Source organism: Artemia sp. Qi Xiang Cuo, chromosome 16, assembly GCF_049724085.1.
Source record: "Artemia sp. Qi Xiang Cuo chromosome 16, ASM4972408v1, whole genome shotgun sequence".
Lineage (NCBI taxonomy): Eukaryota > Metazoa > Arthropoda > Branchiopoda > Anostraca > Artemiidae > Artemia > Artemia sp. Qi Xiang Cuo.
Genome location: NC_142809.1, coordinates 38,518,813 through 38,546,372, shown reverse-complemented (window position 1 = coordinate 38,546,372; position 27,560 = coordinate 38,518,813). Strand labels below are relative to the sequence as shown.

The window sequence follows — 27,560 nt, the reverse complement described above, 5'->3', positions numbered from 1 at the left end:
AATCTACTTTTTAAATTTAGGAAAAAAACCTTTGATATGGCTTAAATTTATACTGAAATGATAGCAAGTGTATTTTCAAAAACTACAGTGTGTATATTTGAGAAAGAAAAATGTCAAGAAAACAATTCTTACTTCATGAAATGCAAAAAAATTTGTGCTTAATCCATTTTGAAGGAGCTTCCATCAAACTGTTTTTTACCTCTAGCCCCCCCCCCCCCCCCCAAATGATATACCCAATATATACCCCAAATTACATATTTCTCATGTGCTTTTCCATTTCTTGATTTTGTCCTCGTTTATTCAATTTATTGGTACATGCGTTGAAACAAGAGTGATCATCCATAGCAAAATACATTGGGAAAATATAATTGAGGCTATATATTTGCACATTAGGGGGAGTCAGAAGTAAAGTATAATGGAAGTACCTTCAAAAAGTGATCAATTAAAATTTTTCAATATTTTATAAGCCAAATGAAACTCAGAGAGGAAAGACAATAAACAAAATGAAAAATAAAATAAAAAAAGGGTGAAAAAAACGGGGATTTTGTCAGCCAGTGGTGAACCATGAAGACAAAGAATTTGTTTCATTTTGTTTATTGTCTTTCCTCTCTGAGTTTCATTTGTCGTGTATAGCCAGTGTGGTCTTATAAAGACCACAAGAATGTATTTATAAAGCAAGAACCGTTTTCTTCTAAATAACCCATTTACAGGCTTCTATCCTAAAGACAATAAAAAAAAAGACGAAAAACTACAAATTTTTTCAGTTTTTTTTCGAATTGATATAGATCTGTCATGTATGTATGCCATCTTCTAAGTCCTAAAAATGAAAAAAGGGTTGACACAACAGCTTGACAATATCTTCCTGGGGTACATTTTTCAGCCCTTAATAAATTTCTTAAGGTTTTAGATAGATATGGAGACCTTTCCATTAGTGAGCTATGAATTGGGTGAACATACCACTTGATGCCCTTTTTATGCTCTTCCAAATATAATAATAGCTTTGCTCATAAATCAATCTTAGTCTCCATATTTACCAAGTTTTATTTGCCTAACAAAAATACTTTCCAAGATTGTCAACTGCCCCTAGAATAAAATTTTAGATAAGTTTGTAGTTTTCAACATAATATAGCTAGGATGAAAGTGAATATCACACTTTCTTTCTTTTCTTATGCTCTTTCATAATTGAATAATTGCTTCTAGGAGGAATTCCACTTAGAGCCCTTAATGGGTCCCCAATAGGTAAAACAGTCCATATTAACCAAAAGTTTAAAAGCAAATCTTAAAAAAAAACACTCAAGTGAGAACAAATTGCAATTTACAGCTTAATGGTAATTATTATTTTCCTCAGTCTTAATAGTAAAATGTTAATTTGAAAAAAAAATATAAAAAAATATCAAAAAAGCCTGAGACCCCCCAAAAACAACATCGCAGTGAAACTGATGTCATTTTGGAGGGGTCTCCAGCTCTTTTCCAAAATTTCTGAAAATCTGTTTTACTATTAAGACTAAGGAAGACTAAGACTAAGGAAGGATTTCCTTGCAAAGTCTGCAATGAAAGAATCCACCCCAACCAATTTGGTTTCCGAGTCGGCATGGACTGTATTAACCAACTCTTCACCTTGAGACAGATTTTGAACATAGAGCCAAGCATCAACAAATCACCGTCGCTGTCTTCATTGACTTCATTACGACCTTTGATTCAATCATCCGGGAGGGAATTTGGATGGCGATGGAAGATGATTGTGTCCCACCTAAGATCATACAACTCATTCAGGTTTACAATCAAGACGCACAAGCCTGCACCCAGGTCAAAAGAGAACTTTCCCCACTATTCAATATCAACTTCGATGTGAGGCAAGGGTGTTTACTCTCTCCTGAACTATTTAATTTTGTTGTCGATTGGGTAATGAAAAAAGCAATGCTAAACTTCGAAGGAATCAAGGTTAGTCCTGATTTCAGTATCACCAACCTGGATTATGCTGATGATGCTGCTCTTCTTGGAGAATCCGTTGGCAAAGATCAGAACATGCTTCTGAAAGTCTTCGAAGTTGCTGCCTCAGTGGGGCTCAAGATTAATATTGATAAGACTAAAGCTATGTCTAATGCCCTGGAAATAAATTTTTTACCCCTATAACCCTTAACCAAAGGCAAATTGAAGCTGTCAATAAATTCAAGTATCTCGGATTGTACATTGACATCAACAGCAGATGTAGTGAAGGAATCCAATGTCGCATTGCATCAGCTTCTGCTGTCTTTACACAGCTGTGGAAGCCACTATGGAAAAAGAAGGAAATTAAGCAGAAAACAAAAATCCTTATTTATGATGATCTAGTCCAATTGGTCTTACTATATGGTTGCAAGACATGGCCCTTAAAATTAGCCAAGGCACACGCCCTCAACACTTTTGAACAAAGATGCCTGAAGAGCATATTGGGGTTACGTCTCAGCAACTGAATCTCAAATATCATAATCCGCCAACAATATGACCAGAAGTGCAACATCACAATCATCATTCAACACTGCCACTTGTCCTGGTTCAGTCATGTTTGCTGAAGCCTGGCCAAGACTTCTACTAATCAAACCTACATTGCAGACTTTTACCAACACTGCAAACCAGCCCCTGATAAGAGATAAAGACATGGAGGACAAGCCAAAACTTGGCTCAACACCATCAAATCTGACCTCAAGCTGATTGATGGGTTCCAGAGAGATGGTCACAGATGGGACCCTTCATGGCTCAAAATTATTGCCCCATTAACCCAAGACAGTAACCTGTTGAATTCAACAGTCTGCCAGATCCTGTTGCCAGGGGGATCTACAAAGCTTGTGTCCTGATCCAAGTACAAGTACAAGTAAGTACTACATAAAATAATTATTACCATTCCTGAATCAGCTACAAATGACAATTGATAAAGGTCTAGATTAGGAGCTATTGAGAAGGAAAAATGTAAAAAAATAATTTCGTTCTGACTTTATAATATGCAGAATAATTGTGGTTAACACAATTTTCTGTGGTTTTAACCACTAGGAAGCCATATTTGATTATGAAACTATATACAGCCATGTTCATCCTCAGCTTTTGGCATGACCCTAGCCTCTCCCCACTATAAGTTATTAGATATGAAGGTACTTGAGAGTGTTCAAAGAAGGGTGACAAAGCTTATCCATGCACTGCGAGACAAATCCTACAAGCAATGTCTCAATTCACTCGAACTCCCTATTTTAATATACTGCAGGAAAATAAGAGACATAATAGGAACTCGTAAGCTGCTAGAACATGAACTCTTTAAATCATACTTTCTCCCTGTCCCTCTAAACCACTCCAAGAGGACACACCAAGAAGCTGCAGGCCCCCATTGCATCAAAAAAGAGTGCAAACAGTTCTTCTCAGTATATTCTTTCCAACTCTGAAACAACCTATCTGAAGCCACCTTCCAATCAAAAACCCTAGAATCCTTCAAGGAAGGAGTCAATCAAGACTGGGTCAAAACTGAATGGAGGCTGAAGTATGATGTCAGATCATAACCTAGAAACATCACCAGCAAGATCTTTACAGGAGGTTCAAAACCATCTTATCCCAATTAACAGACAATTTAAGGTAATTTAAAGGTAACACATTTTAACTGCAACTCTACTATTCTTTATTCCTACCCCCACCCAAATGTGCAAAAATATAAAACCCAAATTATATATTTCACATGCATTCTGCCACCCATCACTCTTGTTTTTCTTGTTCTTGTTTTGCCATGGTTAATTCAATTTACAGGTACACAGGTTGAAACAAGAGAGACACATACATGGGAAATATATAATTTGGGTTATATATTTGTACATCAGGGGGAGGAGGTACAGTATAGTGGAGCTGCAGTCAAAATGTGTAAACTAAAATAATTCTGCATGTTGTGAACTAAGAATCGTCTCCTTCTCAATAGCCTCTAATACCTTTACTTGGAAAATTTTTCTCGCTAGCCAGTTTTTTTTTGGCAAACATGTTTTTAAACTTATGGTTACTAAAGACTGTTTTGGGCCCTTTTAGACCTATATGACCTCAAAATATAATTTCACCCAGAAGCAATTGCAAAGGCATTACTGAGCTGCGCATTAGGTGAATACACCACTCAATGTCTTTGTTTTGTTCTTTCTTAATACAATAGTTGCTTCACTCAGAAATTCAATTTTAAGAAGTTTATGGACCTTAAAAATGATATATTTTTCTCTAATATCTGGGTACAAAAAGGGTTAAAACATTAGTTTAAAACTTACGATCTAGTTATAAATCTGTTTTGTTAAAGTTATATAATCCACAGGAAATGATTATTCATAATCCAATTGAAAAAAAAAAAATTGCTTTTTTTTCCAAACATAGTCCATATAGGTTTTTTTTTTTCAAATGAAGACTGCATTTTCTCAGTGCTAAAATTTGCTCAATATTATGGTAGTTATCACAAAAAAGCAAGTGATGGCAGAGTAGAAAAAATCAAACAGTATATTTGATTTATAGCAAGCTTGAAACCAGGCTTAGATTGAACCAGTAGGCCGACAGGCCCAATTAGATTTTTTTTTTTTTTTTTTTTTTTTTGCTGGCCTTTTCTTTATATTAACACTTCTTTTGTAATAACAAACTGTTCTGGTTTTCTTCCATAAAGCCTCAACATGTCATATACCATGAGTCTTGCATCAAGAATGCATTCAGATATTAACATCTGGTCTTCACTGAGAAACTACCAGGACGCAAGAAACTACTAGGACACGAGAAGCCATGCTCAACATCTGCGCTGCCATGCAACAACATTAGCACTGCTTTGATAAGCTTGGTAAGTTCTGGGTACTTGCTGTCCCTGTGCTCATTCACCAGTCCAAAATAATAGCTCCAAAAATGATCAATCCAAGTAATATCCTCATGAGGTCCAGTTTCTGTTTGCAAAATCAGCCATTCAGCCTGGGCAATGTCTGAGCTTACTCCAATCACAAACTTGCATGCCACAACTGCTATGTTTGTAATACTTTTAGAATCCTTCATGTTGATAGGACTCAAGCAGCATAAAGCCTCTAGAAAACCATGCTTTTCCAGAGGACATTTGTTCAAAATATGGCAAATGCTCACAATAAAATTTATTTGCACATTGACATAGAAAACGGTCTTGCCTTTCAGTTTTACTTTCTCACCAAAAGCTTGTTCCACATTTTCTGAAACTATGGGCTTTTTCTGAAACTCTGCAAATTTTTCAGCAAGGTTCAGCATTTATGGTAAGAAATTTTCAGTCTCGGTCACAAAATCAAACAGTTTGTGGTAACGAACTGTATAGTAAACAGTATAGCCAATCCATTAGCCAAGTAATCATCTCCAAAGTCAAGCAAATTTAACATCAATAAATATAAGTTGTAGTAAAACTCCCTTTATTTGCCCTTTATCTGGCCTTGCTTGAAAGCAATATTTAACCCTTTTTTATAGCCATAAAAATAGAAAAAATGTATCATTTTTAAGGGTCTATAGCCTAAAGGGCAGTATATGCATAGAGAAGGGCCTGTAGAGAAAAATGATGTTAAGAAAACAGCTCATAGGGTAAAAAACCAGCATACAATTGAGCAAAATTATCTAAAACTCAAACCCTTACATCTTGTTACCACATAAGAATTGAGAAGAATTGTACATATATCCATAAATAGCAAAAAATCTAAGCTATGCATCAATATGGTTATTATTAAAATTATTTAAGAACAAACACTGAAATTATTAGTTTACTGACTTACCTAGAAGGACCCCAATTTGGAGATACCAATTATCCTATTTTTATGTCTATATCCTTTCACTGTTTCAGTTTTATTTACATACTAGCAGAAAGCTGATTGTCTTCTGATTCTAAAAATGAAACTTGTTGCTTGATATTTATTCTATAAATCACAAATACTAAATATAATTTTATGTATTGTTGATTGCTTGTCAAAACATAAGACTAAATTTTGAATTTATGATGACAAATTATGGTGAACATTTCACCAAGAAGGTAGATAAAAAGCAGGGATCTTGTTACTACACTCAGATTTGCCATGGTGCAGTATAATATGGGCAGTCCAAAAACCCACCTCTGTTTTTCCAGAATATCAAAGAAATGTGGTCTTTCCCAAAAAGAGGCCTTTTACCCTACTTCATCCTATAAGCCTAGAAAACAATTCTTACTTCATAATATGCAGAATAATCCTAGTTTACACATTTTGCAGATGGAGAGAATTTATTTTCCCTTCTTTCATTGTTGCACAATTTTTTTTTACAGATTTTTAAAAAATAAACATGGATTCAACTGTATTTTGTCTATGTTCAAATATTCTATATATGTAATTAAACACCATCAGTGCCATCTAATTATTTCTCACAAAAACTTATCAATAGACAAATAGTGAGAAATTAGGTTAGGTTTGGTTAGATGGGGATATCCACCTTTGACTATTGGAAAAAAATAGTTCATAAGCTTATATAAAATGGTACTATCCATTTTAAAATCTCCTTATAATTAAAAACATTTTTTGTGATCTAGTTGGAAAAGTTGGCCCACCCCTATAGGAGAAATCTATATTTGCCAACTAGTTGACAAGAAATGTTGCCCCAGCAAAACTTTCATTTTCCAACTAGTTGACTAATAACTTCTCCCCAGCAACACTTAATTTTGCCAACTAGCTTGAAACAAACATTAGCCTACCCCAGAAAACAATTATTTTCCAACTAGTTGACTAGTAACTTATCCACAGCAATACTTTCTTTTTCCAACTTGCTGGAAACAAACTTACCCTATAAACTTTTTTGCTAGCCATCTAGTTGGCAAGTAACTTTTCCTTAGAATAATTTCTTAGCCAACAATATGAAGAGAAAACAAAAAACATACCATTCCTGGTCCATCAGTCCAACAAAAATCAACAGTATGCACTTTTAACAAAAGCACTACAGCCAAGGTAAATCAAACAAATTGAATTCAGCAGTAGATATTCTGGAAGCCATAGAACAGAAAGTCTTTTCCTTCTATAAGTGTGCTTTCCAATCTTAGGCTAAACTGTGCAAGATGGTTTTACCTCAAGTTCACAGAGATGCAATTTCACAAAAAAAATACACATCTTTGCACAACCCGTCAAGTTCCATTGATTGTCTGATGCATATTACAATGGCTTGACTCATTCATTGAAATATCTAAACTCATACATTTAAGTGCTTAGAAGTGGTAGGTGGCCTTTTGACAGATGTACTGGACTGGACTGATGTTAAAAATTTTGCATTTATTCTGCATGACCTATCAGGCTTCTGTGAAGAAGATTGTCATTGAGCAGAAATACTTAGAGAAGGGGCATATGCAGATGGAATGCAATTCTGTACAAGCAGCCATACAAGCAAAAATCAATGGAATGGAAATTTATGACCCCCAAAACTGCATTTGGACCATTACAGAAGCAAGGAAGAATTATACACTGGTTGTCACCCCTTTTCTGATAGTCTTATGCATAAAAAGAGATACTTAACCTGTGTCTGCTTTATTTTAATTGAAGCTGTTTAATTTTGTTTTTGTAGACTTTGGTTATCAACAAAATAAATCTTATAAGATATACAGTTAGCTGCACTTCCTGTATAGGAATGATGCAAACCCTGTAACTAAACTCATATCTTGGACCTTGTTTTTATATTAACATGTATGTAAAAATTTTAGGTAAACTAATTAAACTAGGAAAAAAAAATTCAACTAATATGCAACTTTATTTCTTGGACAATATACCAAGTGCAGGCTTAATGCTTCAAAATTAAAGAAGTTATAAGGACTTTTTTGTTTCCTGTAAAAAAAACAAAAAACATGGTTTTGAGATACATGGTTAGTGTGCAAGACTGTATTTGAAAAGCCCCTTATTCAAGGTACAGTTTACACTTGCACTAGAAGTTACTAGTAAACTACAAGGTGTGTTTTTTAATTAAGGTCGTAAAGATTATAAGGCCATTTGATCATAAAGATCATTTAGGTCATTTGATCATAAGTACACAATGAATGATTATTTTAAAAATGTAAATTTATTTTCAAAAAGTACATAGGCCTACTACTCTATTTAACAGCACAGTTTGTAAGTTTCTTGTAACATTTATCATACCTCTTAACTAGTTTTAAAGTAACCTCTGTATAAAAACTTGCTACCTTTTCTGCTAATCAGGAGTTCACTTCCATTTTTATGTTGTCATCATCATTCTATCATTTGCCACTGAGGTGGAGAACCAGGTGGTAATCACTCAGAACAAGATCAGGACTGTATTGTGGGTGATCTAAAACTTCCCAGCAAAACCTGTCCAACAAATTATAGGTCTGAGCAGTAGTGTGAGGTCTTGCATTGTCATGAAAAAGGAAAATTTCCTTTGTCAGCATGCCAAGCTTCTTGTTTTTTAATCACTCTGTGGAGCTTTCTGAGGGTTAGTCAGTATGCTTCTGCAGTGATAGTGGTTCCTCTGTTGCATGAAGTCGACCAAAAAACACAATGCCTATTCCCTAATACTGATGCTGTGATTTTGTGCTGGGAGACAGGATGTTTGGCCTTTATATCTTTAGAGGAGTGTGTGTGTGTGTTTCCATTCCATGTTCTGTTGCCTTGATTTGGGCTAATATGTAAAATCCATGCTTCATCTCCAGTTCAACTGGTTGCCACCTCAGTAGCAATCATTAAAAAGATGACAACATTGTAAAAACAGCAGTGAACTTTTGGTTATTAGAGCTAGCAGCAAGTTCTTATTAAGACATTACTTTAAAATCAGTTGAGAAGTATGACAAGTGTTTCAAAAAACCTGGTAACTATGTCAAAAAATAGAATAAAGTATGCACTTTCTAAAAATAAATTTACTTTTTAAAAATAATGTTTCATTGTGTACTTATGTTCAAACAGACCTTAATTAAAAAACATACCTTGTAGTAAGAAAAATTAAGTGTTGCTGAGAAGAAGTTATTAATCAACTAGTTGGAAAAGCATAGCATATATTAAATACTTAACCTAACCTAGGTGCCTTTATTCTCCCTAAACCCCAAAAAACTAAGGTTTAAATATAGTTCCCAGAGTGAGATACCCTTTGTTCAATCACTTTACATTGGAGACTAACCAGTTATATCCTATTTGATCATATTTGGTGCTTTTGTGTGTTGCCTGGCTACTAATAAAGTACTAAAGTTACTAGTCAACTAGCTGGAAAATTAATTGTTGTCTGGAGCACCACTTGTTTCAAGCAAGTTGACAAAATTAAGTGTTGCTGAGGAGATGTTATTAGGCAACTAGTTGGAAAAATAAAATTTTGTTGGGGAGAAGTTACTAGTCAACTAGTTTGAAAATGAATTGTCTTCTGGGGCAATGTTTGTTTTCAGCTAGTTGGCAAAATTAAGTGTTGCAGGGGAGATGTTATTAGTGATCTAGTCAGAAAATGAAAGTTTTGCTTGGTATAAATTACTAATCAGCTAGTTGGAAAATGAATTGTTTTCTTGGGCAATGTTCATTTCCAGCTAGTTGACAAAATTAAGTGTTGCTGGGGAGACATTATTAGTCCACTAATTAATTAGAGAAAGTTTTGCTGGGGCAAAATTTCTTGTCAACTAGTTGGCAAATATAGATTTCTCCTATAGGGATGAGCCAAATTTTCCAACTAGACGACAAACATGTTTTTAATTACAAGGAGATTGGATAGTAACATTCTATATATGCTTGTAAAGTAATTTTTTACAATAGTCACAAGGTGGAGTCCTATTTCTGAGCAAAGTAATTAGGCCTATTATATTTGGAAAGTGCCTTAAAAAGACATCAAGTGGTATGTTTACCTAGTTCATATCTAAAAAATTAAAAGATGTCCAGCTTTACTGAAGTAATTGTTGAACTACAAAAGAGTATAAGAAAAGGCATTAGCCCAGGCCTAAGTGATATATTAGGGCTGTTTTTTCACTCATCAATGTGCTAAGATCTTATATCTTTTGTTGTTTTTATGCAAACATCTTTCATCATTCTGTTCTGATCAGCAGTCTGAGAACAATGATGAGTATATCAACAAATTTCTCTCATCATAGCCTAGTTCTATGCAGCAGAAAATGGCATCCTTCACACTTTTTGCTAACATCCGTGAGCTGTAAGATCTTATAACAAAGATGAGTTAAAAATGATAGCCTAGCCTAATCTTTGCAGAAAGATGCAAGATCTTAGATGTAAGATCTTAGTGCTAAAAAACAGGCCTATTTTCTTTCCCCTAGCCTAACTAAATTATCTTGAAAACTGCCTGTAAATTTAAAGCATTTTACCTGTTTTTTTTTTTCAAATCAACTTTATTTGGAATTGTGAGACAACTGCTGATAAAAAAATGAACACCAAAAATAATACAAACCCATAAAAAGTTCAGCTTTTCTAGCCTTATTAACAAGCTACGATGTCAAAAAATATTTCAAAAGAACAATTTCTTTTTTTAGAATCTGATTCCTGCCCTAGGCCAAAACTATATTTTTAATTTAAAGAATAGCCTGGCCTAATTTAATAACAAAACTAGCCATCCAACAGGCCTAGGGCCTGTTGGATGGCTACTGTGATTCATTTTTGACTAAATTTAATTTTTTTCTAACTACAACCTGAGAGTAGCGCAAATACAGACCATGATAAAAAAGAATATAGGGAAAGCCAATTTATGACTTTCCATTTTTAAATTTGTTCTCTCTTTAATCCTTCCTGTTCATCTTAAACGCACTACGAAAGCTGAAAATTAAGCCGTCTTTTTTCGGCGTCTTTTTGGCGAAGGCAGAAAAATGACGTCCAACCATTGGCACCTTCAAATTAGTTGATTTGTTTAAATTAAACTACCAGGGGGGAGGGAATAAACAACAAATGCCTGAACACAATTACCTATGAAGGGGTGCTGTTTTGTTCGAATATCGAAATTCAAATTCGGCTGTCTTTTTTTTTTGTTCCCATAAGGCGAATTTAAATTTGCAATTCTTGTATTTGTTGTTCTTAAGGGCTGGGCACACGTAGCTGATTTCGGGAACTGATTTCCAAATCAGCGCCGATTTTAAAAGAAATCAGCGTCGATTTGAGCTTGAAAAATGTTCTAGTTTTTGGCGCCAATTTACAAATGAGTGCCGATTTTCATCATGATCATCACACAAAAATAGGGATACGAATAAATAGTCAGCCACAGATGAGAACTAAACTGAGAACTAAGCTGAGATCAATCATGCAACTATTAATAACCTCCAATTGAATATTTGTTTCCGTGATTTTTTGTTTTGAAAATCTCGCGTAATAAATTTTCCTTTCAACAAGTTTTTCTTACCGCTATTGTTTGTCCACTGATGCTGAAATCGGTTCCCTAAATCAGCTACGTCTGCCCAACCTTTGTGCTTAAATCCAAACTGAAAGTGGTCAATTAAAAACCCGATAATTAATTTTGCTAGCCATCGCTGATTCTGCAAAGGGAAAATGAGCTACCAACGTGTTCTAACCTGTTTTGAACAAAAAATACTCAAACAAGAGCTTGGCTACCGCGCTCTACTTCTCACCTAACAGTAAAAGCTCTAAATCATGGTGAATAATTTCTAAGACGTTTTGCAAAAAGGGCATAAGCCCACTTTTTCTAATTTTACAAGAGAGCTAAAAAAAAGGAAAAATCAATGAATAAAAAATAAGAAACTTGAAATTTTGAAGATTAATTCTTGTTAAATTCTGAAGCCTAATTTGCTGGAAATGTCCAAATTGCTGAGTTGTTTGATAATTACAAGACAAGGGACTTGTGCCATTTTTTACAAAAAACAATGAGAATTTCAACTTAAAAAAAATTGCAAAATGGGCTTTAATCCTTTTATACTTTTTGTTTCTTATATTTATGCTTTTTCAATGGCTGGAAATATCCTCGTTTTGCATCTGCTTGAGTTTTTCTTGCATGGTCTAAATTTCAGTCTAGATGTATATCCTTACTCCTAGATCTCCAACAACAATTTATTTACTCCTAGATCTCCAACAACAATTTTGGGCAAAAGTAATACGACATTCCAACAACAATAAAATCTATTTTCTGACCACTGCATGATTCAGAGAAGCATATCCCGCATCAGATTCGACTGTACCGGACCGAACAATAAATATAAATAGCCCAGTAAAAATAGCTAAAAAAAAGGCCCAACCTAAAAAAAATTGCAACAAAAATTATTTTTACACCAAAAAATGCAGAACAAAAAAAAAAATCAGAGAATAACATAATAAAAGCCTACTAAAATCCACCCATGGGAAAATCCGTGACAGGGGAAAAATGGGGGAACCAGGGGAAATTCCGCAAAATCCAGAAGTGTTCGGATTAATCCAAGTCAAGATGATTTCCAATGTAATTTTTAACGTAGAAGCCAAATCTTGCATCAGAATTTTGATTACTCTTTCCCCTGAACATTTATGAGGGGGAAAAGGGGGGAAGAAGGGGAGATTTTTGTTTTCCAGGTCATTGCGATGTTAAGATGCGACCATCCTGCTAGTAGGATATAGGCCTGGCATCAACAAGTTAGCATTCAGCATGACACCTAGCAACGACTTCTCTGGACTGACATCTAGTGTCTCTTCAGTGACAGAATTACCCAAAATGTAACGCGCTGAATACTCAAAATAGGTAAGTTTTCTTTTGAGTATTTGGTCATTTTTGTTCCGAATCTTCAAGAATGTTAGTCATTTTTTGTTTATCTTGTACCATTGAGAATTCTTTCGCTTTTAAGTGACTACTATACTCAGTTTCGTGACATTTTATCTCTAGTTTTACCAACGCCATAATACGGCTCCTGGAACCGAATCTTAATGCTTGAAATGATCAATCCGTGGAAACTGTGTTAGTTACGTCACTGACAACAGTTCACTATGTTCGTTCAATTTGTGCTTCAATTTCAGTTTTCTACAAGAAGAGGACAAATCTCGTGAATTTCTTTGCTCCGTATCTCCCTAATTATCCAACTAAAAAATCTCACAAACAGAGAGTGCTGACAACTTCTTATCAGTCGTGTAAAGTGTTCAGTTTTGTGCTTGTGTCGGGGATTGGTTTGTTTAATTGGTTTTACCGTTTCTTGTCATATTTACACTAGTTGATATGATTATCTACTATATATCTTTTTTAATTCACTGATGATTATTTGGGTAATTTTTTTTTACCAATTGCTGCTTGAGGCACTGATGTTCATATTATTTCTGTTTGTTCAGTATTTAGGAGCCTAAAAAAAAAAAACATGTCGCGTACCTACAGAGCAGTGTTTTTTATGCAGAAATTTATGCAGAAGCCCTCCGATTTGAAAGATGTGCGGCAATGGCTGAAAGCCCCGACCAAGAACTCAACATACCAAGAGGCACTCTTGTCCAGTACATTGCAGACAATAACGATCATAACGCTTACACTCTGGATAGGCAAGGTACTTCACATGGTATGGCTATTCTTGAGGTTAAGTCGCCGTTCGGCAAAGAAGAGTTACGCGTGTTTCCCAGAAAAGATTTTGACTTGAAAGAAATTATAGAAAAAGCTGCTATACCGATCTACCCTTACGTGAAGCATACTGCCTTTACAAATCAGCTCACTTACGTAGAGTTGGTACTTCCAGAGTTCAGAGACAATGGCAGACATCTTGATATCATGTGGGTAAATTCTCAGCTAGCTCTGCGAGGTTCTCCAGTCGGCTGGTCAGGTGCAATGCAGTCAGCTCATGCTGGACAAACCCAGAAGCGGTCATCGATAGTTTTGCAGCCTATGATTGATTTAAACCCAACCGATCTCACGTGCGTCAACACAACGTTGATGTTTATTGCAGAGAAGGTGAAGAAACTGAACCAGATTCCTGTCGTAACCTTTGACCAACCACTGTATTGGAAAGCGAGAATAATGGTTGAATCGTCGCCTTTCAGTAGCCCCTTGAAAGAGATCGTAGTGATGCTTGTGTCCTTTCATGGAAGAATGAGTTTTCTTGGGTGCATGGGCTATATTATGGAAGAAACAGGTTTGGTTGAAGTCCTTGAACAGATTTACGCACCGAACACTGTAAAACACATCATCTCTGGCAAAGCAGTTTCTAGAGCAATGACGGCACATTCTCCTCTTGACTTAGCTCTGCACATCTTACTTTTTGCCTGTGCTTTCAAAGATACTGCCGACGGTCTGCGATGTGAACCCGTACCCCAAATGGTAAGCGCAGCCAGTGTCTATACAGAGCGGACATCCGAAAATATTTCTATTGAAGACCTTTTTGCGTCTCCGGCGGTGGTTTCACTTTTATAAGAAATTGAGCAGGCAAAGAAGGAGCTAGTTAGCGAATCTAAGACTGCGAAACTGTGGCTTCAACAGTATTCTGAAACGAATAAAATTCTTAGAATTTCAGTTCACGCTGAACGGACTGGATATTTCAACCTGTATCTTGAGAGCTGGTTTAGTATGCTTCCTTATTTCACGGTATGAGGTCAAACTACAAATGCTGAATCAGCCCGTCTCCATTTACAAACCTTTGTCAGGTTGAAAGAATAGTAGCCAGAATCATACGAGAGGTTCCAAAGGTCACTTTTCTGTTAACAGTACCGAACATTCGTGGTCAGGACTGGCAGCAGACCTTGTTATAGAACAAGTCTTCATGAAAACTCTGAAGACCGCTGGCAGTCTCACTAGAGGGAGAGGTATGAATGAAGCGCAGCGGTCTATCTGGACACTATCTATGCCAGTGCGAGCTCAAATGAATGCAATCATGCAAGACCTAACCGGATCTGTTTACCACACAAGCGACCAGCGCGTTGATACATCGGGGTCCAGGATATTGAGAGACAGCGAAGATTTTCAGAAGTTGCTCAAGTTCCTTGAGCCTTTGCAGCCGTTCAACAGGGGTCAGGAGCTAATGAATATTGTTGCCGGAGTGAATGCTTCGCCAGCGGTCAATGTCAACGAAGCAAAAGACGTTGGATACTGCAAGGGATGGTTGGAAAGCCAGTAGTGACTTTTGTACTCAAAAGGAAAGATAATGTCGTAACTATGGCTGCAAAGTCGGCTCCGAAGCTTGATGGTGAGCTGGTCGAGACTGACCAAACGTTATTGTTTTAGCGACTAGCGGCTGTAGACACTGCCGACGGTCAGGATCTGTCGGATACTCTTAGTTATGAACTTTGCTCTTTTCCTCCTGTACTTTTCAGGTCATACCAACTCCTACGCACAGCTGACAAGGCTTCCCTCTCAAAAGCTCTCTGGAAAATTACCGAAGCCTCTTCTGCGAATCTTTTAACGAGTTACAAATATGTTGTTGATAGAGGATGGCTCCTACATAAATTGCCTTGGACAACCGACACTACTTTTGGACAAATATGTCTGGCCTACGCTAGCTATTTCAAAGCTCGTTTTAGGAAATGCTACGGCTGTGTTCAACGGATACGAAGATTCACCGTCAAAAAGACCAGACTCACTTGAAAAGATCGAAAGGCATAAGATCTCCTGATATCGACTTTACTGGGACAACAACGGTAACCCTCAAAAAAGACTTTTTCCTGAACAACCTGAAGAACAAGGGAAAATTCATCCTCCTGCTAGGTGGAGTGCTAAGCTCGTCAGGATGTCCCGTGGTGTATGCTTCAGGTGATGCAGATTTCACGATTGCGACAGCCGCAGTGACAAATTGTTCTGAGGTAGAAACCTGTCTTGTTGGCAATGACACAGACCTGCTCGTCTTGCTTCTTCACCATTGCCAGCCAGGAAGCTACACACTTTTCTTTCGAGTGGAGACCAAGCCGGGAACATCCAAACTCTACAACATAAGAGAACTAAAAAGCAAGGTTGGGGAAGTCGCAGAGGTCATACTGCCCATCAATGCTTTCCTGGGATGCGATACGACCTCTAGGTTCTACGGCGTAGGAAACCTAGTGTTACTTTTATTGGCTAAGATCAATGAAGAATTCCAAAAAAATGCGGCAGTTTTTTGCCGGGAGAACTCAGAAAAGCATCAGATCATCAGTACAGGCGAAAAGCTCACCCTGCTTGTTTATCGGGCTAAAGCTGATACCAACTTTCAGGATTTGCGTCACACCATGTTTGTCACGAAACTGGCTTCTTCGACCTTGTTCGTCCGCCCAGAAAGCTTACCTCCGACATTGTCAGCTGCGAAGTTTCACTTCTTCAGAATTATCCTACAGGTCATGGAATGGATGGGTTGCTCAGCTGATCTGGACCCATGTGACAGGGGTTAGTGGCTACACAGAACCAAGTACGTACCTGTAACGATGGACTCGAAGCCAGCACCCGAAGCACTACTGAGAATGGTACAATGTGCTTACAAGTCAGGCTGTGAACCAAAGCGTTGCAGTAGCAAAAGAAACGGACTTAACTGCACAAAAGCATGTGCCGAGTTTCATGGTAACGACTGCCAAAATTCAGAAAGCATTGACCTTGATGATGATTTTAACAACTAATTTCCTGTTTTCAGTTTTTTATTATTGGATTTGTTTTAAGTCTGTGATTTGCCGAAGTAGAATCAATCTGTACCAATTTTATACACCGTGATGATTCTTAATATACTGTGATTGAATCCTTGTTGAAATGGGCTCCGCAGCCAAAAAAAAGAAAGAGAATGCAATTTCCTTACTTTTCACCCTCTGCCATTTTTTTCCGATGAGGGAAAACTAGTATTCTGAAGGAAGATTTGGATTCTGCGTCTCAAATAATATCAGAAATAGTCTTTACAGCGATGAAATCGAGCGAATTTGAGTCTTCCTCATTTTCCCCTGTTTCCCCCGCTAACCCTATCAGATACCCCGGTGGTGCGATACAATAGTTCTGATGCAGAATTCAAATTCTGCGACTTGAACTACGTAGGAATGGGCATTTACAGTGCTAAAATCAGAGATCCTGGCATTTTTTCAGAATTTTCCCTCTTTCCCCTCTTTTTTCCCCTGTCAAACCTTTTCCCATTGGTGGATTTTGATGGGCTTTTAGTATGATGTTCTTCTGATTTTTCTGCATTTTTTGGTGCAAAAATCATTTCTGTTGCAATTTTTTTGACCTCAAACGCTATTTTTACTGGACTAAAAGTGGAAGCAAAATTACTAGCTTCCTTTTCTGACGGCCCCTTGGGCCTAAAAAAAAATTATGTGAGTTATCTCTTACTCTTCAATGTGCACTGTCAAATTTAATGTCCAGAGATTATGCTTTTAGAAGACTATATAACTTTGGCTTAACATCCAAGGTTGGAGGCATTTCAGCGATGTCAAATATCCGAGTTCCGAAGTTCCTGATTTCAGTGCCGTTTCCTATGTCATCTCTTTTTCAGTTGTAAGCTAGTTTGAAGGCATTTTGGTGCTGGTCTTTTTCAAAGATTGCAGAATTTTAAGGATCAGGATCCCCCTGGGTTTTCATTTCCAAGCTCTTTCATAGTTCACAATTTTGCTTTCTTACTTTCAACACTTTTAACAATAAGTCTTTTCTTGTACTGAGTAATAGATAATTTTTCCCCCGTCTTATTCACATTGTGCCTTGTACAGGTCAATCGTTTTCGGAATATTCAAATTTGCAGACGAATTCTTTCTGAAGGTATGAGCCCTTTAATTATCGAGCTCAAAATCTGGGAAAGAGCTAATGTGCTCCGTAGTAAATTCGAAATAAATTTCCTCAGATCTATTGTGGGCTTTTCTCTCTATGGTTGAATAGAGTGTCTGAACTGCTTCAAAACCGGTTGTTTTTGAAACCATTCCTCTCAGTTCTTTTTCTGTGGTACCAAATGACATCAATAAAAGAGGTTCTGTAGACAGTTTCTGCGTCCCCAGAATCATTCTTAAGTGTATACTGATAACAGGCACTCCTAACTCCTTAAATTTGCTACCATCCCGTTTCTTTCCCAAAAGTTTCCAAATGGCCTCACAATCAGCAAAGTCAAGTGCAATGAACTCATCTTTCTTCTTCCCATTTTCTTTGAGGATCTCCAACGGTCTTACAGAAACCTTTTGCATGACAAGGTGTTTTGCAAGCACAATTCAGACAAAGCTGAACTTCACAAGAAAAATAATGCTTCTTTGATTAATACTTGCTTGTCTCATATGTTCAATTGAAGATTTTTGAGGGAAGAAATAAAAGTATAAGAGGAATATAGCCAATTTTACAAATTTTTAATAGCTGAAATTCTAACATTTTGATTTTGTAAAAATGTCCCAAGTCCCTTATCTTCGGAAAACCAAAAAACTCAGTGATTTGAATACTTTCATCACATTCGGCTTCAAAAGTTAGCTTGGAATTAGCCTTCAAAGTTTCAAGTTTCCTAAATTTTTTTCGTTTTTTGCTTTCCTGTAAAATAAGGAAAAATGGACTCAAGTGAATACGGGCACTTGGGCTCATGTGTGAAATATGCTTCTAGAAATCCTTCCACTCGATTTTCTTGAACGATAATTCCTTGCCATATAACTTTAAGTAGAGGAAGGGGAATGCTGTAACGGTGATTTCGGCATAAATCTCAAGCCAATCGGTGAAAAAGAACCTCCCTACCTAACTTCTGAAAAGTTGTAAATGGGAAATGATTTAGATTGGGCCCAAGAGCCCACTATGTGCCTCCGACCACACAGATAGAACATTCTTATATGATTCCATTACGAAAAAAGAGTAATTAACCTAGTTTTCAGCTAAAATCTGGCATTGAGAAGGGAGGAGCTTATTATGGGCCATGGACTGACTCTTTGACTAAATTCATACCAAAAATCGAATATTTTTTTTTACATTAAACACGCTGCAACATGCCTAACCTTCCTATAAAATTTTTAGGTGAGGATTTCCAAGGGCAACTTTTCCAAATTCAAAAATTAAAGATTTAGGTGGGATTTGGAAGGGCAGCTGTAACCTTTCTTCTAAGAAGATGGTGGGTAGAAAAAGAGGATATTGAAGGAGCCATGTGCCTGTTTTGATCCTCTAGTCATAATGAATAAAAGTTATAGCATGATGCTGGCCAGGGGCGTAGCTACAGTATTTTTATTAGGGGTGGGGTGGGGGGTTGGGACAAGACGGGGTGCTATTAAAGTAGTTGCTATTCAAGTAGTAGTGAAGAAAAGTAACTATTTAACAAACATGCTACTTGATAAAAGTAAAAACATTACACAATACATTATAGTCAATAAACAATCATAAATATAAGTGCTGGTGCTTGAATTCTATTAAAATTGTCAGCAATGAGCTGCTGCAGACGACAGTAGAATAGCGTGGGCTTTCGGGTGGGCGAAGGTGAATGTCGTTTACTCTCGGCTTCTTTCAGCCAGATTTACCACTAATGCTGCAGTACATATCACCCCTCCACTTCTCTTAATCTCCACGTCTAGGACAGGAGGCTCAATCTCATAATCGAACGAATATCCATTCTAATAGCCTTGGGTATCGAGCTATTCATTTGCTCGTAATTTTGAATGGATTTCGCCTATTTAGTATTTAATTTGTTGCACTGAACTTTTCATGTACGTGATTTACTGAAAGATTATTTTTAATTTTTATTAAATTGATTTGTTTGTGCGTTCGCCGATTTATATGAATAAACCGCATTGATATCAGCAGGTCAGATAAAGCCGAAACAAAAATCATAGGCAGCGCAATAGCGCTGTCTAAGTAAAGATCAGGATAATTTACAGAAATCCAACAAATAACAATAGATTTTTGTCTTATAGTTCCGGTCACGCTCGCCAAGTAAAAATTGGTTTGATCCTTTCTTTAACTGATCGGATCTTTAGTATTTGCTCTCCAAAATTTGTTGAGGAGGAGTTGTCTTTTCTAAGGAAAATACTAACAAACATGTATCCAGAATGGTTAATTAACCAAAGTTTTTCAAAAAGAAGAAAAAGGTTTCTAGAGATTTCTAAGGAAGTCTTTGAGACAACTTGGGAGAAGGATGTTTTTAGTTCCTTACCATATGTACCCGGGCTAAGTGAAAAACTTAAAAGAATTTTACAAAGCAATGGTCTAAGGGTAGCTTTAAAGAGTAATAATACTTTGGGTAGTTTTCTAAATTCGGGGAAGGATCTAACTTCATTGGGGCAACAAAGTGGGGTTTATCAGATCCCATGTACTTGTGGAAGCTCATATGTGGGACGTACTAACCAGAGTTTTGAAATGAGATTATTACAACACAAAGATTCTATTTCTTTAGCTTTAAAGCATGATTCTAATTCTGAAGATTTCACTTCAGCCCTTTCAGAACACATTTTTAATTTTTAAGACCATTTTATTTTGTTTGAGAATATCTCTTTGATTTCTAGGGATCGGGGTTTAAAGCAAAATTTTCGTGAAATTTTGAAAATAAAGAAAATTTTATTCAAGAATATTTCTTTGAATCGGGATGCAGGTGAATATGGGCTGGACTCTATCTATGATAATTAATTAAAATCTGACAGAGTAAAGTTCAATTCACCCTATGTAGTTGACCTTTGTACAAATGTTATATCATTGAACGCTAATGAACCGTATCCAAGAAGGTCAAAGAGAATAGCTTCCGCCTTTGCTTTGAAAAGAATTAGAGATTCAAACAATATGTAGTGTTATTTGATTTAGTATATAAACTTTTGTTTTAAATTGTTTTATTTTAGTTTTACTACTGATGACGGTCACTGTATATGTGACCGAAATATCTGGTATTTTTGTGAATTTCTATCACTGTTATCATCATCACTGTCTATTAAAAGGATTTATCCCTATTTGAACTTTTATTTATCATCATAGGCAGCGCAATAGCGCTGTCTAAGTAAAGATCAGGATAATTCAAAGTATTGCCATAGATTGTGTAACATCATATAGTGGCATATTCTGGACATTTAAATAGCAATCATATTTCAAATTTGAAAGTATTCGAAAAATAAAGAGATAACTATTAACTTATCCCTTGGGCAATGTTTGTCAAAGAGAAAAAAAATGTCCAGAAAATCTGAAAAATTCTTGGCATCATTGCTGCAGAAACCTTAAATTAATTAAAAATTGCCAGGGATGAAAATTGGAAGGGAAAATTGACTCTTGGAGTCTAAAAACTACCTACTCCTTTATATCTTTGTTTAAAAAAATACAAATTCTATAAAAATAACACAAAACTTTTTCTTGTGTAAATCAGGGTATGGGGTATATATTTCCAGATGGGGGTTACACTGCATATCGTTTTTATGTCTATAATTCCCTTCCCAAACAAAGCTCGATCTTCTAGTGCTGCAGGATAAAACTGATAACAATAGAAAAATAGGTTGGGTTGGTGCCGCTTATACCTGCGCACAAAATTTATAAATTGTGAGAAAAATATACAGATTTCGTTTAAATTTACTTTATTCTATCGTCAGTAGACATTTTGTACAGCATGCTGATGGAGAGAAAAATGTCCTATAGGTGCGATTAATTTCAGCCATATCTATAATGCGACTAATTTCAGCCATAATTCTTAAAAAACTTATGTCAATTTTTTTTTTGAGCTGATTGAAAGAAATTTTTAGAAAAGCGAAAATAGCGAGAAGTCAGCATGGTATTACGCATAGAGGCAGTTATACATTTATGGAATAGTATGTGAATCCGAAACGTAAGGAATAGGATGTTATCAGCGCCTATTAGGCATTTCAATGACAAATAGAGAATTGGACTTTCAATTGAACACCGGAAATAAAAATTAAAACAATTATATGGTCCCTGGAGCGGATCCCCTTTACCAAACTCCATGACCAAACCCCAACCGATCTGACCTATCAAGTTATAATATGAATACCATTATAAAAAGCACTAAGACTAAGTGTTATTTTCTATTTCAATAATTTCTTTTTCATTCAGGAAAATATATTCGCTGTATATCTACCTTCTTATTATCCAATAAATCCATTTCTATCCTATTTGTAGATGTAGAGGATATATTCACTTCCACTTTTGAAAGTTTTAAAACAAGATAATATAATATTGAATTGGTAGATTTCAAGAAGTAAAAGCACCTTAAATATCGGAAAAAAAATGACATGAGCAAATGTGGTGACACGGGAAGCATAGAACATATTTCAGTTTAGCCATTGACTAGGCTCACATTTTTGCTTGATGATAAGGTTTCAAAGGCAGTATATTTCGAAAAATGTTACTGTGGAAGATATTATGAAGTGTAATTGATCCCTATTTTTCTCGTTTTCCTTATGTTAAACACAAGCATGGATTAATTAAAAAATATCTGCTCAAAGTAAAGAGCAAGCTTGACACTTAAAACAAGTAATAGTTTTTAAGCTACTTAATAAATTCTAAGTTTTTCCAAATTATTGGGGGGCAGCTGCCCCCTCTTGCCACCCTTAACAACGCCAATGATGCTGGCTCAGACAGGTGCAAAGTAACGCACTCAGTACTAAAAAGTTGGTGGATGCGTAGGAGGGCATGGGCACTGGCAGGGGGGGGGCAGGAGAGGAGGGCCATGGCCCCCTAGATGATTTGGGACTATAAAGTAATTATAAGGAAACCAAAACAAAAAAGGTGGAATATGGAAAGACCATGAAAAAAAAATGTGTGTTGCCCCATTGATGTAGAAAATGCTGATGTGAGCGTAAAACATGGTTACTGCGAACAATTTTATCCGTAACAACCGCTTTGTGAAAATATTCATTTTCAAATTTATTCCAGTAAAGACTATTTAATAGATTTGACTTCCATATTGATAGATCTGCAAGTGATTGTAAAAAAATCTAACAATGAAAAAACAAGTGCTGCCGAGGGGTTATCCTATGAAAATTGTGTACTATACAATTTGTTAGACAAATAAGTGCATACATAAATGGAACACTTGTGAGCACAAGCAACAATCTATCAAACTATGCGAGTTACATACAATTCATGGTGATGATTCCAGAGTCCTATAAGAAATTGAGAGGTTTAGCCATTGGATATGAATATAAAACGGACATTGACACTACCAATATACTTAGAGAGGTGATAACTAGTGATTTACATTTGGTTGGGAAAATAAATCATGAAAAACTTAATATACCTCAATGTATGCCTCCCAATGTTAAGATTGATGTAGAGTTACATTTTGCCCCGTCCAATTTTATTTTGCGAAAAGTGCTTGCCACTGCATCTGATGCAACAGTCTCTCTCACCCCGGCAGTACTTCATGTACGAAAACTACAGGTTATGAGTTCTGTTGCTTAAGCAATTGGAAAATTATGAACTAGCGGAAATAATATCAAACTACTCGTTCCGCATACAATCATGAATCAATGACATATTGATACGGGTTCACATAGCTACACAGACTCGTCATTTATCAATGGTGAAATTCCTTCAAAACTTGCTTTGGCTTTTGTAAAAAATGCTAGTGCAATTGGATCATAGACAAATTCCCCACACAAGTTTGAAATACTCGGACTTTAATCTCTTGTATGTAGTAAGTAATCTAATAAGTAAATCTAATACCGCTCTACAATTTATCCTTTGATAAATACTACCGGATCCTATATGAATTGACAATGCAGTCCCTAGATCGAGATTCACAACTATTTTAAAATGGTATAACCGATGTAATATTTCCAAAAACTCATGGTATCATTGTATTGGATTTGTCTGGTATACTCAGGATGTGAGTGTTGTCCGACCGGGAACTGTACGTTCAGAGTGTATCTTTTCCGAGCCATTGGTGGAGAGTATAGCATTAATCTTACTAAACAAACTTGAAACCAATTGGGATATTACCCCCGATGACAGTATTCTATTAGATTTGGCACAATGAACACAAATCAAATAATCATTGTATTCAGTTTGGATCTGTACATGACCAAATAAAAATCCTATTACATACCCTCAGATTTCCTTGAACATTTCTTAAGGGTTGGCAATACCATTACCATTGTTAATAGGAGTCCGTTAACTGTAAAGACGGGTCGTTGGCTATACATCTTTCAAACGGTGACGAATATTACAATTTCAACGGTGGCGATCCACTTGGCCTACCGCATGCATTCTACATGCCTCACATCGAAAACATTCTTGAGCAAAGTGGAAAATCTATTATTCAAAATCGGATGCGAGTACAAGATTTATCGACCAAAAGCTGTGTTTTCACGCACTACTATATTTTATTTTTCGATGTCGTGACTATACTTACATTGAATATCTCAGCATTTATGTAGACAATCCTCGATTGAACACCTTTCTAGTTGAAAATGACCTTTCCTACCTGAATAATATAGATTTCAATGCCCAAAGAGTAAAGTGCTTTAACAATTTTTGTAAATTTGTTTATTAATAAAAATATGTATCCACAAGAAGAGTCTTTATTCTTTAGATTTCTTCTTCCATGCATAGGTAGCCATTGACAACGATAAGTGGCAGCAACTCGTCAGGATCTCGGCATGCAAAGCCAGGGTCATATTTTCTACAATATAATATAACTTCTTTACATCTCCTTGTAAAGTCAATAATACTATTTTGATTCATGTTATAAAATTCACGCGTTTAAGTTTGCTTACTTGAAGCGATATCACACACGACATTCTTATATGAAGAATCGCTTTCTGTAACAGCCAAATAAAAATCAGTATTTTTACTCAGCAGTTGAAGCGTAGACTAGGTTCTTCCTCCCAAAACAACTTAAAACCACGACGATACCAGTCTCTTAAAAATAAACTGAAGTCGCATTTAGGGTTTTTCCAATCATACCAGGGTAAGTATTTTCCCATTGATCACATTTGTCATAGAGGCAATTAGAGGATAGGAAACCTCCAGTGGGAGAGTCAAAACATTTTCAAGACAGGAATTGCAGTCTTTAATTTGCACTGCATATTCTTTATGAAATTTACATGGATTACACAACATACACTTTTCGTCACAGTCATCAGCAATAGTACAATTCTCACAGGATGGTCAGCTGCCCATTGTGTACAAACATAGTGGATATGCGTAGAACATTTTTCACTGTTGACTGTCTTACTTCCAAAAAGAAACTGAGTTGCGATCGATTAAATTGAATGTTCACTTTTTATTTTTTATTTTCACTTTTTAATTAGCTCATTAGAGAAATGGGAGGTTTAACTGAAACTCTAAGTAATCTTCAAACAAATAGGCAACATCATTTTGTTTTGTTTCGATTAGTATGTCAGTTGACTAAATGCTTTGGGACCGCAACACTTAAGTCTCAGATAATATTGCAAACCTGGAGACTCATTTTTCATTATATACTCAATCATTCTCTGAGTGAAGATTCTCTTCTGCACCGACAATCTTTGAAAATGATCATTTAGAATTAACTATTTTTCTATAGTAACAAGATTCTCTATAATTATCTGTCCATCCACTTTATTAATTTTTAATCCTGAAATCCTCACTGTTGATAATCAAATAGTTCGTGGTAATGAACTGTAAGTAAGAAGCAATCCGGATCAATAGTATCCAAAACTATACAAAACATAATTTTGATAACAATAGATATATTAAAAGAATTGGATTTTTATGCTGATTTCGAAAATAAAAGTTTTATCAAGTTTTTTCTTACTTATCAAAAGTTACGAGCCTGAGAAAATTCGCCTTGTTTTCAAAAAAGGGGAAAACACCCCCTAAAATTTATAGGATCTCAGACCATCATACCATCAGATTCAGTGTATTCGAAAACCCTACTGTAGAGGTTTCAAGCTCCTATCTTCAAAAATGAGGAACCTTGTATCTTTTGCCAGAAGAAAGATCACGGATGCGTGTTTATTTGTTTTTTTTTCGCAAGGGTGATCGCAACGACCCAGTGGTCCTAGAATATCACGAGAGGGCGCATTCGAATAGAAATTAGAAGTTCCAGTGCCCTTTTTAAGTGACCATTTAGTTCGGCATAGTCGAAGGATCTAATAACTATGTCTTTGAGGATGACTTGATCCCCCACAGTCCCCAGGGGAAGGGCTGCAAGTTACGAGCTTTGCCCATTGCTTACATATAGTATTGGTTATTGGGAAGCATCCAGTTATTTTCGGGGGCATTTTTCTGGTGGGGAAAGGGGGTCGGTGGGAGGGGGTCACATAGAAGGGTCTATCAATGGAGGAATTTTTCATCGGGGAGGAGAATCTTCCAAGAAGGAGGGGCCGGATTTCCCAAGATTATTTAAAACAAAAATCAGAAATAAAATAAAAAAACAAGTTTTTTCAATTGAAAGTAAGGAGCAACATTAAAACTTAAAACGAACGGAAATTATCATGTATATGAGGGGGTTTGCCCCTTCGTTAATACCTCACTCTTTACACTAAAGTTTTTTAGTACTTTCAAAAGAGCTACTTATCATAGGCAGCGCGCTAGCGCTGCCTAAATAAAGAACGATGTGGGTACAAGGTGTTTTTTATTCTTCTTCAGTCAGGCACTTCGTATCGAAGAAGTTGTCGTAGAAACTTCGAAAAGGGCTCATTCGATTGAAACTTCTTATTGTCGAAAGTGAATGGAGGGCAACTATCCCCCCTCGTCCACGCCCATAATACCCCCAAACAAATCCAATCAAAGTTTTGAGATAGCCATTTTGTTCAGCGTAGTTGATTTCCAGATAGAAAATATGTTGCTGAGGAGGAAACTCCCCCACAACCCTCAGGGCAAGGGTTTTAAGTTATGCCCTGGGGCCATATGAGGTTTTTATAGAAGGCGTTGTCGTAGAAACTTCAAAACAGATTCATTCGATTGGAAATACGAAGAGCTAGTACCCATTTTAATACTCGAAAGTGATTGGAGGGCAACTAGCCCCCCCCCCCTACGCCCATCCTTCCCCAAAACAAATCCAATCAAAACTTTGAGATAACCATTTTGTTCAATTTATTTGATTTCCAGATAGAAAATATGTTTTTGAGGAAGACACTCCCCCACAACCCTCAGGGCAAGAGTCTTAAGTTATGCCCTGGGGGCATATAAGGTTTTTATAGTAGGCGTTGTCGTAGAAACTTCAAAAAAGGCTCATTCGATTGGAAATTAAAAGGGCTAGTGCCCTTTTTAATAGTCGAAAGTCATTGGAGGACAACTAGCTCCCTCCGTCCATCATTTCTCCAAACTCATCCAATCAAAATTCTGAGATAGCCATTTTATTCAGCGTAGTTGATTTCCAGATAGAAAATATGTTTCGAGGAGGGCAAGGTTGTAAGTTATGCCCTGGGGGCATATAAAGTTTTTAATGAAAGGCAACTAGCCCCCCCCCCACGCCCATTATTACTAATCACTTTTAAAATTAGTAAATCAATAATTTACGTTGATTAGTACCGCCCTGCGTTTAAATTTGCAATTTCAATTTTGGATAAAATTTGAATATACAAAAAAATGTCGATGAATGGTAATTTTGGTGAAAAGTCCTTGTTAATATTACTACTAAAGAATTTTGGCAGGATACTTGGCTCCTAGCAGTATTTGCCACCCCAAAGAAGTTTTATGGCTGGGCTGATGATGACCTGCTGTGCCTTTTCGACCTCTGTGCTGGTAGATATGAAAATGTAACATTTCAGCTGCATGGACAAACCTTTTAATTAATTCCTTCTCCCCCGTACCTCTGTCAACATTTATCTGAAGCCTCATGAAAAGTAAGCAGTGTGTCCATTAAAATGTGCTTATGTAGGAATCTACCCTACCCCCATCTA

General features: G+C 36.3%; 1 protein-coding gene across 1 annotated transcript in view; it reads right to left on the bottom strand.

Annotated features, from left to right (window-relative positions):
* Window positions 1-10,701, bottom strand: part of LOC148942881 (signal peptide peptidase-like 2B) — a 104,379-nt gene extending 93,678 nt beyond the window's left edge. Inside the window, exon 1 of the mRNA XM_089102096.1 lies at window positions 10,630-10,701. Within this exon, the coding sequence (XP_088958222.1) occupies window positions 10,630-10,674 (45 nt within the window). The 5' untranslated portion in view covers window positions 10,675-10,701. The remainder of the gene's footprint in view (window positions 1-10,629) is intronic.
* Between the last annotated feature and the right edge of the window lie 16,859 nt (window positions 10,702-27,560).